This window comes from Thamnophis sirtalis, unplaced genomic scaffold (genome assembly GCF_051295495.1).
Source record: "Thamnophis sirtalis isolate CommonGarterSnake01/CBP01778 unplaced genomic scaffold, rThaSir2_p1.2 scaffold_14, whole genome shotgun sequence".
Lineage (NCBI taxonomy): Eukaryota > Metazoa > Chordata > Lepidosauria > Squamata > Natricidae > Thamnophis > Thamnophis sirtalis.
In genome coordinates this window covers 49,476,718-49,494,538 of record NW_028261394.1, presented here as the reverse complement: position 1 = coordinate 49,494,538, position 17,821 = coordinate 49,476,718, and the positions used below count along the sequence as shown (strand labels likewise).

The 17,821-nt window shown below is 47.7% G+C and overlaps 1 protein-coding gene across 1 annotated transcript; it reads right to left on the bottom strand.

The window, feature by feature from the left end:
- Positions 1–1,892: 1,892 nt before the first annotated feature.
- Positions 1,893–9,080, bottom strand: TAT (tyrosine aminotransferase). The gene is made up of 12 exons (XM_014057349.2): positions 8,942–9,080; positions 7,268–7,518; positions 7,058–7,162; positions 6,679–6,746; positions 6,324–6,482; positions 5,466–5,604; positions 5,157–5,209; positions 4,789–4,941; positions 4,425–4,553; positions 3,326–3,409; positions 3,077–3,175; positions 1,893–2,433 (listed from the first exon to the last, which is right to left on the bottom strand). Exons 2-12 carry the CDS (start codon positions 7,500–7,502, stop codon positions 2,290–2,292), a joined length of 1,368 nt encoding a protein of 455 aa, XP_013912824.2. The 5' UTR covers positions 7,503–7,518; positions 8,942–9,080; the 3' UTR covers positions 1,893–2,289.
- Positions 9,081–17,821: the final 8,741 nt, after the last annotated feature.

Sequence of the window (17,821 nt, the reverse complement as noted above, 5' to 3'; positions counted from 1 at the left end):
CATAGGAATATGTCTTGCCATAACCAGGAGGTCCAAGGAAAGGGAAGAAAGACAGCCAACAGGTGATCATATTGATGGGAAAAAGTGACGTCCATTTCCCCTGCTGGCAGAGCAGACGGTCCCATGCATTCCACTATCCTGGGCACAGCTATTCATGTGCCAGAAGAGTAAAGGGGGCAGGAAAAATTAATTGCAAATGATTTCCAATCAGCATGCCTTTGGTCAGGCGTTGGCTTTTCCACATTCTCCTCTTCCCTCCCTTCTTCCCTAGCTCTAAAGGAACAACCTAGAAGGGTCTTCTAGTCCAAACCCTGCTCAAGCAGGAAACCCTATACTATTTCAGACAAATGGTTGTCCAGGTTCTTATTTAAAACCTCCAGTGTTGGAGCACCCACAACTTCTGGAAGCAAGTTGTTCCGCTGATTAATAGTTCTGTCAGGAAATCTCTCCTTCCAACTAGGTTGGTTCTCTCCTTGATTGGTTTCCATCCGTTGCTTCTTGTTCTGCCTTCGGGTGCTTTGCAGAATAGGTTGAGCCTTCTTCTCTGACAGCCCCTGAAGTCATGGAAGTCTGCTATTGTATCACCCTGGTCCTTCTGTTCACTAGACATACCTGCAACCGTTCTTCATGTTTTAGCCTCCAGTTCTAATCATCTTTGTTGCTCTTCTCTGCATTCTTTCTAGTCTCAACATCCTTGAGACCAAAACTATGCAGTTCCGTATCAAGGCATTATAACACTTTGTGTAATCTTGGTTCTGTCCCTCCGTTAAAGCTCTCTGCAAGTATTTAATAGTTCAGCAAGAGCCAGAGCTGACATCAGGATCAGCTGGCTTCATTTATTTGACCTAAGCAAGCAGAATTTGGAAACAAGTAATGTAAAGAATTCACCAATGCCTGACAAACAGCATGGTTAACTTTCCAGAAAATGATCAGAACATGGACAAATTTGGTTTGCAGGAGGTACCAAGAAAGGTCTGATCCAGCTATGAGCTGTTGGAAAACATTCTAGAACAAAATCCCTCCAGGGACTCCTAATGGGAAAGGTTACAGGGCAACAACTTGGAAGGGTTAGGACTAGGTCATTTGGTAGCTACACAGGGATAAGCAAACCGGCACTCTGACAGTAATGGCAGAAAGCGGCATCTTGCTATTGAGCTGAAGAGAGAGGAAATGTGAGAATAATGATTGAATGTTCAAAATGTTTATGATCATATTACAAAATGGTTTTTTTTATTTTTAGTTTGCATATTTCCTCTTAGTGGGCTCTTTTATAAATTTCAAGCTGCTGACTCTATTGAAAGCAATTTTTGCAGCATATGGAGAAATCATTTTTCTAAATCAACCTAAGTATTTTTTTCCAATATCAACATGACTGGAATGAGGTACATTGCCGGCTAAATGAAGGTGAGTGACTTAGGATCAATTCGCACAACCCAATTCCAGTCCAAGAAGGGGCCAAAATGATGTCCACTATCTGCACACACAACCCACCAGGAAGGTAGCCCCCCCCCCTCAATTTATGCATGTCTGCCGTGCATAAAACAGCAGTTTCTGGCTCCTGACAGTTCAAGCAAGTTTGTCCCAGTGGCTTCCAGGTCCTCATTTCCTCCCAGGCAAACATATCTTTAATTACCATAGTTACTGTGCACTGTAGCAGCAACAGTCCCTGGGAGTTACCCTCCAGTCCCATCCACTCCACCCCGCCCTCCCCTCTTGGCGAAAGCTGACTTTTGGTTTAACAAATCAACCAAGAGAACCACAAATGGACGGATCTGTCCTTGAGTGCTTTAAACAAGTGAAACCTGCAAGAATTGTGCCCCTTTCCCCTTCTGGCCCAAGTAACGCATCTTTCCTGCTGCAAGATGAGCTTGCATAGCTTTTGCACCCAGTCAGACATTTACAATGCATTTATTCATACAAAAAATACAATAACTTACAAACTTGAAATATGTCTACAAGAAAACAGATTGCAGGTGTACTTTGGGGTGTGGGAGAGGTGAGCTTTCTTTCTGTGGAAGAGTTGGGTATTTTCTGCTCTGGCTTGCCGCTGGCATGCAGGTTCCTTCTCACAGCTTCCCATAGGCTCTAGAAATCATTCAGCTGGTGATTGAAAGCTGTCAAGCACTGGTGCAGAAGTTTCTTGAGGCCGCTGGGCAGGAAGGAGTGTCACTGACAGCCTACTTCTAGCCAGGCCTTAGCAATTCAGAGTCCAGAACAAGAATGATGGTGCAATATCAGGGAGCAAACTCAGAGCAGGTGGAGTAGAAGGTCAGGTGCATGTGCTCAGGCCTACTTGTCACATTCCAGATCCTGGGTCCCCTCTCCCCCTTGATAGTGCTTCTCACAGAAGTAGCGGATACGCTGGCAAGCCTCCATCATCATCTCCTCGGGCACGGTGATCACCACACGGAAGAAATTGGGGTACTCAAAACACTGCCAGGAGAGAGAGCGGAGCCATTAGTCACTGGACTCTCTTGGGCCCTTCCCAGCTTCCCAAGCAGATCCCTGGGGTTAATGTAATTCAGTCTCATTGTTGCTACTACTGGGCTTTTTAATGGAAAGCTAGGAACAGGAGGGCAGCCAGTAGAAATCCTTGCTACTGCTGCTTCTTTCTTTTTTTTTTACAAATTCCACTCTGCTTATTCCCCCTTGACCCCATGTTCAAGGCCAGGTACAGTTTTCCCTCTGTTTTAAAAGAAAAAACTATTCCCGTTTCATCTCCCAGAGCCTCCAAGGTTGCTACCAGGATGACAAGCCGCAGACATAGCTGCAGAGGCAACGGCTCCAACCCATTTATTTCTCATATGAAAATCCACTGGAGAGAAGAGACAGTGCAGCAAGGAACATGTCTCCGGGCTAGCCCAGCTGAGGATTTAGCCAGAAGAACACCGGATGCTTCCACGCTGCCAAAGATGCTGCAGCATCTCTCACACCAGCCTCCACAAATGTGGAACTGGGACCATTGTCAGCAAAAAGAAGAACTAGGGAAAGGAGAAGCAGCTGAGAGGGGAGCTGAAGCCAGGCCGAGAGTCTCCATGATAACCGTCCCAGCCTTTCCAGGGAGAAATAAGCTCACCGTGGCAGGTAGACAGAAGACCGACTGCTCTGCAATGAGCCTCTCTGTGAACTCCACGTCGTTCTCGAAGTCTGGGAAATGCTCCATCTCGATCCCCACCTAGAGTCAGAGGGGTAGAAAACCGGTCACAGCCAAAGACCCCCCCTTCTCCCCCCGAGAAAGAGCCCTTGCTCTTTGGGGAAGGAAAGAAAAGGCCTTCCATACCAACAGCTTTTCCCTTCCGTCCCCCCCCCCGTGCAGGTAGCTCACCATCAGGTACATGGCTCCCTGGGGCCGGACTGGTTTCAGCCCACAGACCATGGAAAGGGAAGCATAGCAAAGGGCAGCATTGGTCTGGAAAGAGCAAATCGGGAGGAAGTCAAATCACAGGCAAGGAACACCTGGTCCTCCTCACTCACACAACTGCCCAGGCCCACCAAAGAGGACGGTGAGTGATTAAGCGTGTCTTACTTCAAAAATTAGCTGGACTACCAGAAGAGTGAAATATGTAATGTGAGCACACCTGGGTCCTGCTCAGTTGTGTTGGGATGTGAAGGACAGCGAGAAAGAGGCTCCTGGTCCCTTTCCACAGCCCCTTTCCCCATCTGTCGCACAACCCTTCACGTCCCCACAGAGCTACAGGCACTGGGTTTGCTCACTTTTGAAACCCCTTTCTAGTAACAAAAAGTGTCCTAGTATCCAGATTTCCCAATTAAAGGAATATTTTATCAAAACCACTTTGGCAGCAGTTTGTTTTCAAACTGGCAAAAAACAAAATATTATCTCCCTTCAGTGTCTTTGCAGAAATATATTAATGCCCCATTTTTAAACCTTAGCGCTAATATTACAGAAAGAAATAGCAAAGCACGTTGAAAAGAAGACCCGTGTTCATCTCCCATAGCAGGTCTCCTGCTGTGCAGAAAGGAATCACTGCCAAGTTCAGGGCAGTGAGACAGGAGTTCTGCGATCTCGGGACTGGCTTCCATTGCCTTTTTTATTTCAAAGAAAATGTGCTGCACCCGTGTTTTGGAAGCGTGCTCTGCCGCAGGCATTGGCAGCAAGCTCTGAACGTTGAGCTTTTCCCTGTTCTTTGTCCTTGCTTATTTTCCTTAGAGAACAAAGTTGGAAATCAGGTCAACTGCCCAGGTCTACATGTTCACACAACAAAAACGACCGAGTGCACTTGATTTAAGCCACTGCATGACGGGACCTGTTTGGGATTAAATTTAGTGCCCTTGAGACTGAGTTTATTAATCTCCCCGTCCTCACTGGCCCGTTCAGCCTAGTGGGAACTGAGTCCGTCTTGGCTTCTTTCAGAGAGTACAAGCACCTCTATTGCAATACGTTCTTTGGAGCAGTTGAGGCCTACCTTGAGGAAGCTGAGAGTGTTGTGATAGAATTCAGGGGATGTGTGGCGGAAGATATGCCCAAGGGCTCCCTGGACGGCCGTGCAGGGTCCCAAAATCCTTTGGCTCAGCCTCAGAAGGCCTTCCCTGATCTTCAAGGCACACGGAGGAAGGAGGAGGGGGGAAACATCAGAGTCCTGCCTGTAGGTCAGTCCCCCACCCACCAGCCTTTCCACGGCTCTCTCGCCCAGCACGAAGAGGGGCAGCGCATGGAGCAGGCATAAACATTGCTAGGGGATGGCTGGAATGGAGCCAAGGGGGCCAGCTCTTCCTCCCTCCCCTTGGAGCAGACCCGGGTGACCCAGCAGCAAGTGTGTATTTCTCTACCTCGTCTCCAAAAATGTCCCGGCGGTCATGGATCAGAATCCATCCCATCCTCCAGCCGGGAACCAACCACCTCTTGGCAAGGCCTCCACAGGACAGGATTGGGACATTAGTGCTAAGCTTTGCAAGGGACTCATATTTGCAGTCTTCAAACACCTGAGTATGGGAGAGTTGGAGGAATCCCGTTTAGTGGCTGGTCAAGACTCAGACAATGGAGTCCCATGCTCAGTCCCAGACACAAAAGCAGGTTTCTCTTCAAGGCCCCCCCTCTCCCATTGTCATGTTATTCCAGCCCCCCTCCCCACCCCCACCCCCCCCCCCGCCCTGCCACATCCATTCCTCTAGACAGACAAACGGTGCTCATCACTCACCATTTCTGCATAGATCTCATCAGCCAAAATGGGGACACACTGCCTAGAGGCCACTGGGCAACGGACGGACGGACGGAAGAGAAAGAAAGAAAGAGAGAGAGAGAAAGAAAGAAAGAAAGAAAGAAAGAAAGAAAGAAAGAAAGAAAGAAAGAAAGAAAGACATTAAGTGAGTCATGGGGTGCTCACAACTTGGATGGGCTCCAGAGGCTGGAGCCTCTTGTGACTCCTTTCATCCCATGCAAAACAGCCCAGGGTTTAGCACAGGAAAAGCATGCATCAGGCAGTTTCAAAGCTGGTCAGAAGAATTACCTGCCAGAATCTTCTGAAGGTGACTTCTGCTGAAAACAGAGCCACAGGGATTGGATGGGTTGTTCACAATCAGACAAGCTGTCCTGTTATCCACCAGAGATTCCATTTGCTTCAGGTCAATTTCCCAGGACTTTTCTGGCTGGTGGCAAAATGGAAAGGAAGATGAAGAGAGTGAGGAGGTCTGAAACCAAATAACAATCAGCTTCACTCTGACTAGGGGGCCTTTGCTCCCTGCCTGGCTCAGAAGTGATAAGCAGGGGAAGGGGAGGGCAAGAGGGACTGATGGCCAGCCAAGGAACCGTGGCGGCCTTGTATAAGGAATGCTTTCTTCCTTGATCCCAATTTACAGCTCATATAATCAAGAGCTGAAAAGTGCTGTGAAGTTTTGTTGATCAGCAGCCGCAAGATGTTGTCATGCAGGAAAAGACGCAAGTTTCCAAGTAAGCAATTTAACAGGTTGGTTATAAGCATTATATCACACATCCAGGAATAAACAGTAGTTGATCTAAGGCAAGAATAACTTTGTTTTTGATCATAGTTATTTCTAACTCGCCTCTTTCTGTGAGAATTGTCTAAAAGGGGATTTGAACAGAGCGAGCTTGTTTCTAATTCTTGCAAAGCCCCTCTCTTCTCCAATAATTTGTTTGGTGCATCCAATCTGCTATCACGGGGGCGTCTAGCTATTATTTTGCACACCCTAAATATGGCTTTGGTTTTGACTACTAATATTGCAACTCTTCCAGCTCTCTTTGGGACTCCTCCATCAAAGCCCAGCTTTCCAAGCCTTGGACCTTGGTTCTGTTTCACTTTTGGGGGGAAAGAGTGAGGGTGAGGGCCCCACATCTAGGTCCAGCTTACCAAGAGATTGTAGAACTTGACTTCAATTCCCATAGAGAGAGCTAAGGTTTTGTAGAGGGAGAAGCCAGGGCGTGGCACCAGGATGTTCTGCCCAGGGTTAGCCAGGACTGCTAAAGCTAATTCAATAGCCTGACTGCAGCCACTAGTCAGGATGATATCCTGGAGAGAAAGGGAGGGAGGGAGCCGTGAGTCGGACGGGCACTTCGTGCCTTCCAGTTCAACAGACCCACACGAAGATCAGAGCCATTGGAACCTTAAATGATTATTACACACTTAAAATTAGGTGGGGAGTCAAAACCCAATCCCCTCTCCCCAAAAATGTTCTTACTCTTTCTCAACGTATCAGAATTGTTACCTGGGCTTTCAGAGGGGCTTCTGGACAATTGTAGTAGCTTGCAACCACCTCTCGACAAGACAGGTAACCTATGATGGATGGGAGGCGAGATGAACCGAGTGTTCAGTGCTACGGCTGAATTACTTATAAAACTTATGAAGACTTATAAAAAAGAATCCCAGTCTTAGAAGCCTGCACAGGATGTTGTTTATCACCCTCCCTCATCCTTTTGCCAATGATTCCCTTAATAAGACACTCTGGGACTTTCAGCTCACATACTTCCCCTTTGACCCGGTTCCCTGTCGGAGTCAAAAAGGCTTTCTATGGGATCTCAAGGCCGCTGCTTGTTGGTGCTTCCCCTTCCCCCCCTCCACCGCCTTGGATTTTTCCAAAGACTCACCCACAGATGGGGCGTAGCCGTTGTATTTTCCAGAGTCCAGAGCTTCTTTCACGGCCCGTGTGACTTCATCATCCGTAGGAAGGTTTCCAAAGACAGTTGGATCTCCTATAGGAAAGGAGAGGGTGAGGTGCCTAGATTGCCAGTGACTGGGCTGCGTCGAAAAGGGTTAAGGTTAGAGTCTCTCTGGACCAGCCAGATCCACCTACTCACCTATGGACAAAGATATCAAAGCTTTCCTGGGATTGGGCTCCACTTTCATGGCATCCACAATGGCTCGAATGGGATTGAAAGTTCTCCTAGACATTTCTGAAGCCCTGACTGCCCAGTGGGGTTTGCGGCCTTTTCCCTTGGGCAAAGAAGGGCTTTTCCCGTTGAGGTTGACATGGACATCTAGGACGGAGGACAGGGCGGTGTTGCTGTTCACCTGGATCAGGCAGGAGTCCATCTCGGGAAGGGAGAGCCTGCAGGGGCACAAAAGAAGGCTGATGCCAAGCCCAAAACTGCCCCCCTGCCTGCCATCAGCTACCAAAACCCACCAGGTTCCGGTAGCAGAGGGATGAGGGTGGGGGCAGGTAAATCGCTGTCTGGGGTGATGCTATCGGCTTCCTCTTATGCCCTGTACAGGTACCAGTTTAGCAGCCACAGCACAACCAAGGAGAGGAAGGTGTTGCAGCACAGCAGAGCCATCCTTGAGCCTCTCCTGCTCCTTCCCCTCCTCACTCACTCTGGGAGTGTATGAACTTTGGCCTTTGTGCGCAGGATAACCCAAGTTCACATTTTGAAGGCTGTCAGGAGACCAACAGATCCAGCTGCTCCCCTCCCAAATCCAGGAGATAAAAACCCATTAAAAAAATATGATAAAGCACCTGAAACCAATTTGTTCTTCCATCTGTTAGAATGAGGTCACACAATATCCAGATATAAATGAAAAACCACAGAACATTTCCCATGTCCGTATGCAAAGGGAGTATGTATCAGCTGTGTGCAAAAATGTTTTAGGTTGCATCCTATAGTTTTCCAAGTGTCAGCAGGAATTGTTCCGCTTTACATTGCATAAGGCATGCCCTGTCTTCAGTCCCGGTTGCAATGCAAAGAGGTGTCAGAGAAATTGAAACCAGTTCGGAGGACGAAAGAGTGATCAGGGAATAGAAAGCCAGAACATAAAGGACATGAACCCTGAGACAAGACGGGGAGGAGCAATAGAAGAACCCCCACCCCAATTTACAAAAGAATGAATTCAGAAGACAGTCAAGACCTTTTCTCTCTTGCTCCAGAAGACAAACACAGAATAATGGGCACAAGTTACAAGAAGGCACATCTGAATTGAATATTGGCAAAATCTTCCTAACAAACTGCAAAAGTTTGACTGAGGAAATGATTACCCAAAGAGTAATTGTGGCGTCTTAAATCATCCAGTTCTCAGATTGTACTCCATTTGGAGCTGCCGGTCAATGAGGAAACTGTAGGTCAGCTCCTTTGTCCTGGTATTTTCCAGTGTCCCCTTGTTCATTTGTTCTCCTTTTGGGGTTCTCAGGCACTGTGCCTATACAAGGCCAGATCATGCCCAAAAGTCTCACTAGAGAGGGCATGCTGACAAGAGGGAAGATTAGGAAGAGTTCACCGAGCACCAAATGCTGCTCAAATTTTGAAATGACCCTTGGTTAAACTTATTTGTAGAGGGGTCCTTGGTGTCTTTGAACCTGTTTCTTTTCAGTGCTAGCACTGATTATGTTGCCTAGTTTGGCTAATGAAACATCTGCAAGAAAACAACCGGGCTCAAAGATCGCCAAGGACCCATCATTTCAACCCTGAGCTACAAGGATTCTCCTCTATTGTTGCTTGTAGAGCCTCTTGGTTCAGGAACTCCAGGTCTTGGTGACTTACCTGAGACAACAGAAGTTGTGGCTACAGCTCAGTGTGATGGTGAAGATGAGCAGAGGGGCTTCCAATGCGGTTGACCCAAAGGCAGAGCCAGAGTGCTAAAACACAAGTCCTTTTATGCATGGCAAGCCTGTAGCCGCCTAGAGTCAAGAACAGGGTGTTAGCCTGGAGTCCTCCAGCTATTGGCTGATGTGGAGGGCTGTACTTCCCACCCAGGGACACCCCCAACTCTGACTCCAAACATCTGGAACAAACACGGGCTGCATGTTAACTCTTTCAGACAAGGGCCAAAACTGTGCTGGAACCACATTGCTCCCCTTCCAGAGCCAACCATCCAATCTGGGTAGAATTCTTCTTGGCTTACCTGACACCCAAGATCCATCGTCGCTCAGGGTCAGGAAAAGCCACCAGTCCAATTTAACCCCCATGGGTGCAAGAATGGACGCCTTCAGAATCTAAGCAAAGAGACTACGTGATGCGATGGTGGGAGTGAACCCCAAAGAGTTAACTTCAGGCATGATCCAATGCTTTGCCAGGCATTTAAGGCAGCCTGATGCAATCCATGAGGCCCACCTCATCAGCTCCACGTTGCAAAACACAATAATTGATCCCAAATGCTCTAAGCACCAGCTGGGAACGGGAAGGCATCATGCACCAACAACAGATCTGCCCCCTCCTCCAACCATCAGTAATCCACTTTACCAATACCTAAAGGGGAAATGGATTTCATATGTCTCCAGAGTTCTGTTTTCTGTGGGGCAGAGGAAATCTACAAGAAGTCAGTGGCTGGGTTTGATCCATCTCCTAATCCTGGCACTTTGCAAAGATGGCAGCTGTATTGACAGGCAAGAGAAGGACTCTGGCTACCTCTAAAGTACTTTCTTTCACGAATCTTGGTGGACACTGAGGGTAAATATGTGCTAGAGTCTCCAGGTCATCAGAAAAACCCAACACTGAAGAACAAAGAAAAGAAAGGGAGGGTTGGTAGGTTGCCCCATTAATATCTGTCCTTCCCCTTCAAGTCTTCCCGTTTCGCCTCTGGCAGATTCTGGTCCATACTACACTGACAATCCAAGGACAGTTGTTATTTCTCTGCCCTTCTCAAGTCTTTTGGAGGTCCCCCTCCAGAATTTCAGATTGCAGCAGACAAGGTATTGCAACCCTCACAGGCAGCCATCCTCCCCCCCATCCCTGCATGGGCAACTGTCCACAACCTGATCCCCAAAACAGCTCAGGCTTGAATCTGCTTAATGGAGAGGAGAGCAAGGCCTTCCTACAGCCATCTTTGCTCATTCTTCCAACACGCACATGAGATTATTCACATGTTTCTGGTGCTGCTTCTGAAAGGACCCATGTGTCAAGCAGTGGCAGGAGCACAGAAGACGGGCTCCCCAACCCCTCGCAGCACCTAGCCCTCTTATTTCAGCTGCATCACACACCTATAACTTGCCCCAAAGACTAGCTCCTTTGCTTTAGCTGGGAGATGAACCGAGGACCTGCCTGTATGTGAAATAGTGTCCACAGGCCCAAAGTGGTAGGGGCAGGCGGAAGGAAATAGGTGGAGGTGGCAACAGGCAAAATCCTCATCTCTACCTGATTCATCCTCCTTTCCAACCAAAGCATCTGCTTATTAAACAATTACAAAGCCAATCATATTTAGGGTTTTTTGCAAGGATCCCTGTCCTGCTTTGGATAATCTTTCTGTATTGGGTTTTAATCATCAGAACAGACCCTCCACATTCCATTGTCAAGATGATTCCAATTCCCCTCTCCCTGCTCTTTCCCAACCCCAGATCAGCAAAGAAAAGGAGATCCCAAGAAGATTTCTGCTTCCAGATCCAAAAGTGGCTGGACTTCACTGAAATACTTCATAGATCCTGGCAAAGGAACAAAGTAGTGGCCTTCCCCAACACCTAGCACTGCGGTATCTGTCTTTTATCCTTGCTTTCTTAATTCCTCCTTAGCTGCTTTAAAACTCCTGGCACCCACCCAAAGCCTTGGGTGGGAGGAGCAGGACAGAGGAAGACTCTGCAGAGCAAGTGGCTGAGTCACAGGAAAGGAGGGAGTACAGACAGGTGAAAGCCCCTTCCATCTCCATCTCCTCCTAGGCCAAATCCCTCTTTGAAGCCAAAGTCAATATTGACTAATTTCGTCACTGGCATTTGACATGTGCTTTTCTATTACTATCCACTTGCACAGCCTGTTGTCTGTGGCCTCTTCCCCTCTATGGCCTTGAAGCCCAGTGAGCTGAGCAAATAGACACCAGAGGCCTCTGTTGACTTCAGCCGCAGGCCTCCTCTGAGAGGGCAACTCCTCAGCAGAATAATGGCACCTTTGCGGAGGAAGAGCTGGCACCTGAAAGTCTCAGAAGGGACAAGCCTTTTGCCGCTCCTCCGGTTGCATGTTGGCCAGGAGGCGCTACAGGGGGTGGCAGCAGTCACCAACTAGCCAAGAGTTTCTTTGAACTATCAGCAAAATTACCATATTCCCTCTCAGACCAACAGGCCCGGTGCAATGATTCCATGAAGCAGAGCGACAGGAATGGGCCAGTGGCCCTCTTCTCCAAGGATGGCCATAACTTGGCTTCCATAACTCTGAAGCCAAGAAGAGGGGTGAGGAAAGAAATGGGCATCCACGAAGAAGGTGCCAGCGGGACTACTGGCCCATTCCTGTTGCTCTGCTTCATGGAATGACTGTACTGGCTTCCTGAGGGGCCAGACCCTAAGCAGCACTGGGTTAACGGTGGACACTTGCAAGGTGGGAATCAGCATTAATTTGGCTAGAGCCGCTAGACAGATGTTCTGCAATCAAGAAAGAAGTCTGTTCAGTCTTGAGCCTGTGGAAGCAATTGGCCAAAGTCAGTTGATCCTGAAAAACAGGAGGAAAAGGCTTAACGTAGATTTTCACGGGTGTAGGTATGCTGGTCTTGTTGCATTTGGGCCTGCCTTGAAATCTTATGATCCGCATAGAGGCCATCACCAATGGTAGGGTGTTATGGCTCCACACACACTCTTCTTCCATCTCCTGGAATATGGAGCAATCGTATTAAGCTAAAGCCGGTACACTTGGAATTCTTCCTTTCCTAGGTAAGATGGCTACCCTTATCCCTGTGCTGAAGAAGTGTCTGTCCGTTCTGTGATTGTTTGGCTCTGCAGACTGAAGGTATACAGAAGGTACACATTGGCTTGGCTTCCAGGAGATTTGACAGGAGCCCAAAGTAATCAGCAGCCTATGTTTTTCTGTTATATTTGTACTTTCTGAAAACAATTATGGGCAATTTATATTTTTCAATGTCCTCATTGGTGAGTCCTAACAACTTCTAGAGATAGGCAACCACTCTTGAGTTGATAATAGGATGTCTCAGGAATGACTGGGATATACCTGTAGGTAACAGGTGAGAAAATGATCTGAAAAAGAACCCACTGGAGTATGTTATAACTACCAGGAAGGTTATGATTAGGGTTCTTTTGGTTTTGGGGAGTAAACAATTACCAAATCATTTATGAACAAATTAACCAGCATCAGCCCCAACACAAATCCTTGGGGAACATTCCTTTGTGAAAACTGATCTGTTTCCCCCCCCCCTCTTATCACAGGGATGCTAATTCTGATCAGATGTTTAGGACAAGATACATGGATACTTTCCCCCAGATGCAGGATCATGCTTTGTACTTTACATCAGCAGCTTCATCATGAGGATATATGGTTTCATATTTTTATCATCATCTTGCTATTAACTTCTCTGTGCGTTATTTTTTATAATTATAAAATCCCTGAAAATAACTATTAGAAGAAATGGCATAGCTAGGAATCACATCCCAGAGACTTCAGTTTATATTTAATGAAAATTGTAAACTGATATAAAGGAGCCTTTGGCACTCTATTAAACATACTTACCTGGGCATCTGGAATTAATCACCCACATAACATGTGACAGGCAGGGCCATGGAGGGCAACAGGAGGCCACCCCAGCTCTCTGGACCAACTAAATGCACCTGTTGGGATGGCAGGGCAAATTTGACAAGACACCCCAGATACACCCAAGGAGCACTAAATCCTTGAGGTAGTGAACTACAACCATTATAATAAGAAGCATGCAAGTCTATCAGAAAATATTTAGTTTAAGGTGAAAAAAGAGGAAAGTTCCAAATTCCACTCAAGGTTCAATATCAGATAATTGGACAGTAAAATACTATTTTGCGTTCCACATGGAATATGAAGCTTGTGATCAGAGTCAAATGCTGGTATGGATATATTAATCAGATTTCTTCAGGCAAATATTCAAAAACTGCATCTGCATAATTCAAAGGCTGTGCATAATTTCATAGCATTTTGATTGGTCTTTGTGATCACTTTGGCAATAGAAGACATTTGGACAGGATAAGCACCGGCTTGTAAGTCAGCCTGTTGCAGGTCGCTGACTGAGCTGATTTCAAAAGACTGAGATTTGCGTCCCTGTACTGCCTATCTAACAGTCAGTTAAATCATTAACGACTTCTGAAAATAGTTGTGTTCCATCAGGTTTCTGGATGAAAAAGATAGAACCTCTCCACCTTCAATGAACAGCCAATGACCACAGGGGAAGCTTTATGAAAACCTGACATGAAATTGTTCCTGTGACTTTCTCTAGAGTTAATGCATCAATGAAAATTGGCCAGAGAATACTTCATTTCCTATGCTGGGGCGGATGCAAAGAAGGAAGTTCCCCATTGGGGGGGGGGGTTCATAAATCTTTTGGGGAACAAATGTCAGTTATTCTTTTGAAACATAATTTAGCATCCTATTCAATTTAGCCATCCTTGACGGAGTTCTCAGAATTAAAAGGAGACCAATTCTATACAGATATTTTTAAACCGACAACAGTTAAAATGTTGGCTAAGCACTAAAAAATGCAATTATGTTGTACTGTGCAAAACTATTCTTGAGAATTTGCACACAATGTAGTATGGGGAAGAATGACTATTGCACTGGAGAAAATGGAAATGGGATTAAATAGCAAAACAGGAAATAATGTTTTTTTGGAAATAAAGTTCTATTTTATAAATATTCAACAGTACAATCATTTCCTACATACACAGTGAAAAGGTTTTTAGTTTCACCCCTCTAGTACTACATTCTTCCATTGGGACAGATTCTCTCTTCTAACTTGCAGGGATGGGCATGTTCAGCTCTTTTGGAAAATGTATAAAATCTGCTTTCTTTCAGATACTTCTTTCCTTTGTCCTGCATATAACCACAAAAGAAAATGTAACAAAAATAAGATACTGGTGCTTAGTTGAAATCCTTAGATAAATGAACGTGGCCAAACAAAAGAACTGAGCTTGTACATGAGCCATGTAAACAACCCTGTGACATCTTTGCTCATGGATTTATGATATTGTCTTGACCAAATGTAACACAGCAGTGCCTCACAATAACTTAAAGTGACCTTTATAAAAGCTAACAATTGTCCAGTATGAATTTTGGAATGGTACAGCATTATAATTTATTTTAACAGGGAAATGCAGAAGTGCTCTTAAAATGCTCTGATGAATTGTCGTCAGCACTGTGTTGTGTTAAGGAAGGTTTACGCATGCCCTGCTCAGGTTGACTTATCTGATTGTGCTTGGAACAGCAAACATCAGGGGACTTCCTCATCGGCCATCAGCTCAAGAGTTCTCATGGTCTTCCCTCCCTCCTAGCTGAGCAACTAGGTCATTTCAGACTCTGACTAAGGAGACCCATTATGGTGAGGCAGACGACTCTAGATGCATCTGGGGTGAATTTCTCGGCCCCATTTTAAAATCCAAACCAGGAAGAAATAATTCGGGACATGTAAAAAAAAGTGTACTTGCAGATGAAAATCCTAAGATTTCAGAGCAATCATCCAGTTTTTAATTATTGCTATAAAAACAAAGCTTTTAATAACAACAGTAAGTTGGGATTTTAAGTGTCTTATGACGGGGTCCCCAGTCCCCTGGAACTGTGGACTGGCACTGGGCTGTTGCATCCCAAAAACGGAACGTGCAAATAAGCAAAGCCCTTGGATGCCAGCGGCAGGTGAAACCAGGCCTTCTCTGGTCCATGGGAAAACCTCTCTCCACAGAACTGGTTTTGTGATGCCCTAAAGGTTGGGGCCTGCTGTCTTATGAAAGAAAGGTTTATTAAACATTTTACTTGTTAAACTGTTTTATCTACGTGATTCCCGTCTCCCTGTACTTCAGGGACTATCACAGAGAATGTGGGATTCTCTAAGACACCAGAGGGCAGCACAAGAAATAATAGAGGAGGATGCTTGTTAAAGAGAGATCCAACCTAGAAGGAGAAATTTTCTGACAGTGAAAACAATTAACAATTAAGTTTGCTCCCAGGGTTGCTCCCATCACTGCAGGGTTTCAAAAATGGATTGGACGGCCATTTGGCTGGATGGCACCAGGCCTGGAGCAGGGGGTTGGGCTACTGCCAGGGGAACTCCAGCTCCTTTCCAGTCCTAGGAGTTTATGTCTGTGTCTATCTAACTTTACATTATATTTGAACTTGCTTGAGAATACAAAAGCAATAGAACAAGAAGAAGCCACCAACCTAACCAAAACTGAAGGAAAGATCAACGCCCAGCACACGCGCACACACACAAAACATGCCACCTGCGACGCCCGAGGCCCCAAGGCCTGGGATGAGCGCCAGGTCCCCACAGCCCCCCCGGGAGCGCCAGATCCTGGGGGGCCCATCCCAGAGGGCAAGCGCTGCGGTCGAGCAGAGGCTTCCCGCCAAGGAGCTCTTCCCTCGTGTGCTGGTGGGGCTCCCGACCGCTCTGCAATCCCAGGCCCTTCGGAAAGCCCCCAACCGCCTCGATTCTCCCTCCGGGCGGAAAGGCGGGAAAGGCAGGGGGGCGGTGGGCGGAGGAGGAACCCTGAGGGTTCTGTGCGGAAAAGATGAGGAGGGCCGGGCCGGCAGGGTAAGGACCGAGAACGGAGCCACAGGAGCGGCTCCAGCCAGCCCCGACGCCCCGCGCCCCGCGGACTGAGCTGCCGGATGAACAGAATCCCTCGAGTCGGAAGGCAGCCTTCTGGCGCCCTCCGGGAGGAGCTGCGGGCAATTTTGCGCGGGGCAGGGCAGCTTTCGGCGCCTGGGAAAAGCGTCCGAGCGTCCTGGGTGTACCGGGTCCGTCTTGCGGGGGGAGCCGGCGGCGAGGGCTGCAGCTGCCTCTCGTGGACCCGACGGGAAAGACCTTCCGGCTGGTCTTGAAAGCGAAAGCCAGCGGGGCCGAGCCCTCCTGGCTGGAGCGCGAGGGATGGGCCGGGGCTCGCGGCGGCGCCCCCGAGGCTGCCTTCTGCCCCTCGGGCTCTCTGCCTAGCCTGCTCCCGCCTGCTCCGTCTCCTCCTCCTTTCGGCCCGGGACTACTTACCGCTAGCAGCCCGGAGGACCCCCCGTCGGCTTCAGCGGAGCCCACGGGGAGAAAGCCCAGCCCCCGGGGCCCGGCTGGGGCTAAGCGGGGGCTGTCCAAGTGAGGCTGGAGCCCGCGCTCTTTTGCCGCAACGGCTGGCACAGCGGCGGCTTCGGCTGCAGGGGACCCGGAGCAAGAATATCTGCGGGGCTTTTCACGGCGGCCGCCGCGGTGTCCCTTTTGATTGGTGGCTTCAGAAACAGCCAAAGGAACCCCGAGAGGGCCACCCTCCCTCCCTCCCCCCCCAGCACTTCTGCCCCTGCCCTTGCAGGAGCTGCCTCCAAAGCCAACGAGCCCCTTGCCCAGAAACTGCCAGCTCTGAGGAGATCCCTGTCAGGCAACGCTTTGGGAATCGCTGTAGCCATTTTTAAGTCCCGATGAAGCTCCAACTGGTAGCTGGGAAGATGCAGCTGCTGAGCAGAGGCTGAAGAGCTTGAGCGAGATGGGCAATCCTCTACCCTTCTGGGGGGACCACGTGCCTGTGTTTTTCGAATTGCCCCCTTGGTTCTGCCTCATGCCTAGGGGAGCACACGAGATTGCCGAAGATTATTAAGGGCCTATTTTGTCCAAGAAAGATTGTCCTGAGGCTGCTGCATTTAGCACTGAGCATCTGCCGCTCACCAGCTTCTTTGCAGAGAACCCTGTGAGGATGAGGAGATGGGCCCAAAGGAGATAGGCCCGTTCAGCGCAGTCTGCCTTGAACTTACCCTCTAGCAGAAGTTATGACGAGATCCGAGAATTTGGTTTATATTTGTGCTATATGTTTATACTTTATAAAGCACAACTGCTGGACAGTCTTAGATGTGAGATCCAGTTGTGGCCTCCTGGACTTTCTGATCTAATTTCTGTTTTATTTATAAATAAAAACTAAGTGACAAAATAACTTCTTTCAAGCTTGTACCAAGTACACTCACTCTTCAGGAACTCTCAAATCTTTGTTCTGCTGGGATTGCAAAGCTTAATTCCCGTTGCAGCCCGTGGGTTTATACAAGGGAGGGAGGGAGATTCAGACACATCACAGAAAGATTTAATCAGGTCTCATTACATAGGCAGATGGACTAAATCACCCTTCACACTTGGACATGGCTTTCCTTGTGGCAGCAAGGAATGGTTTTCAGCCACTGGTGGAAGTATTTATTGTACAATTCACCCAACATGCCAGGATTAATCATCAAGCTTGAATCTGCTAAGACAATTTTCTGGGCTCACAGAACATGCTGAACTGCTTGTGGGTTGGTGTGTATATCCACTAAATCACAACCCGCTGTGCTTTTGCCTAGCGTGTACAAAACTCATACCAGTGTCTTCGTCTCTCAGTGTCCTTCACTTCAGGCATTTGATTCTCAGTGTAGTCCTTTAGTGCTCAGGGAGAGCTTAGATCCTACGTTGTGTCAGAAAGAGCATGCTATAGCATAACTATGCTACCAGGGAATGAACTTGGGGTTGTTCTCTGAAGTTTG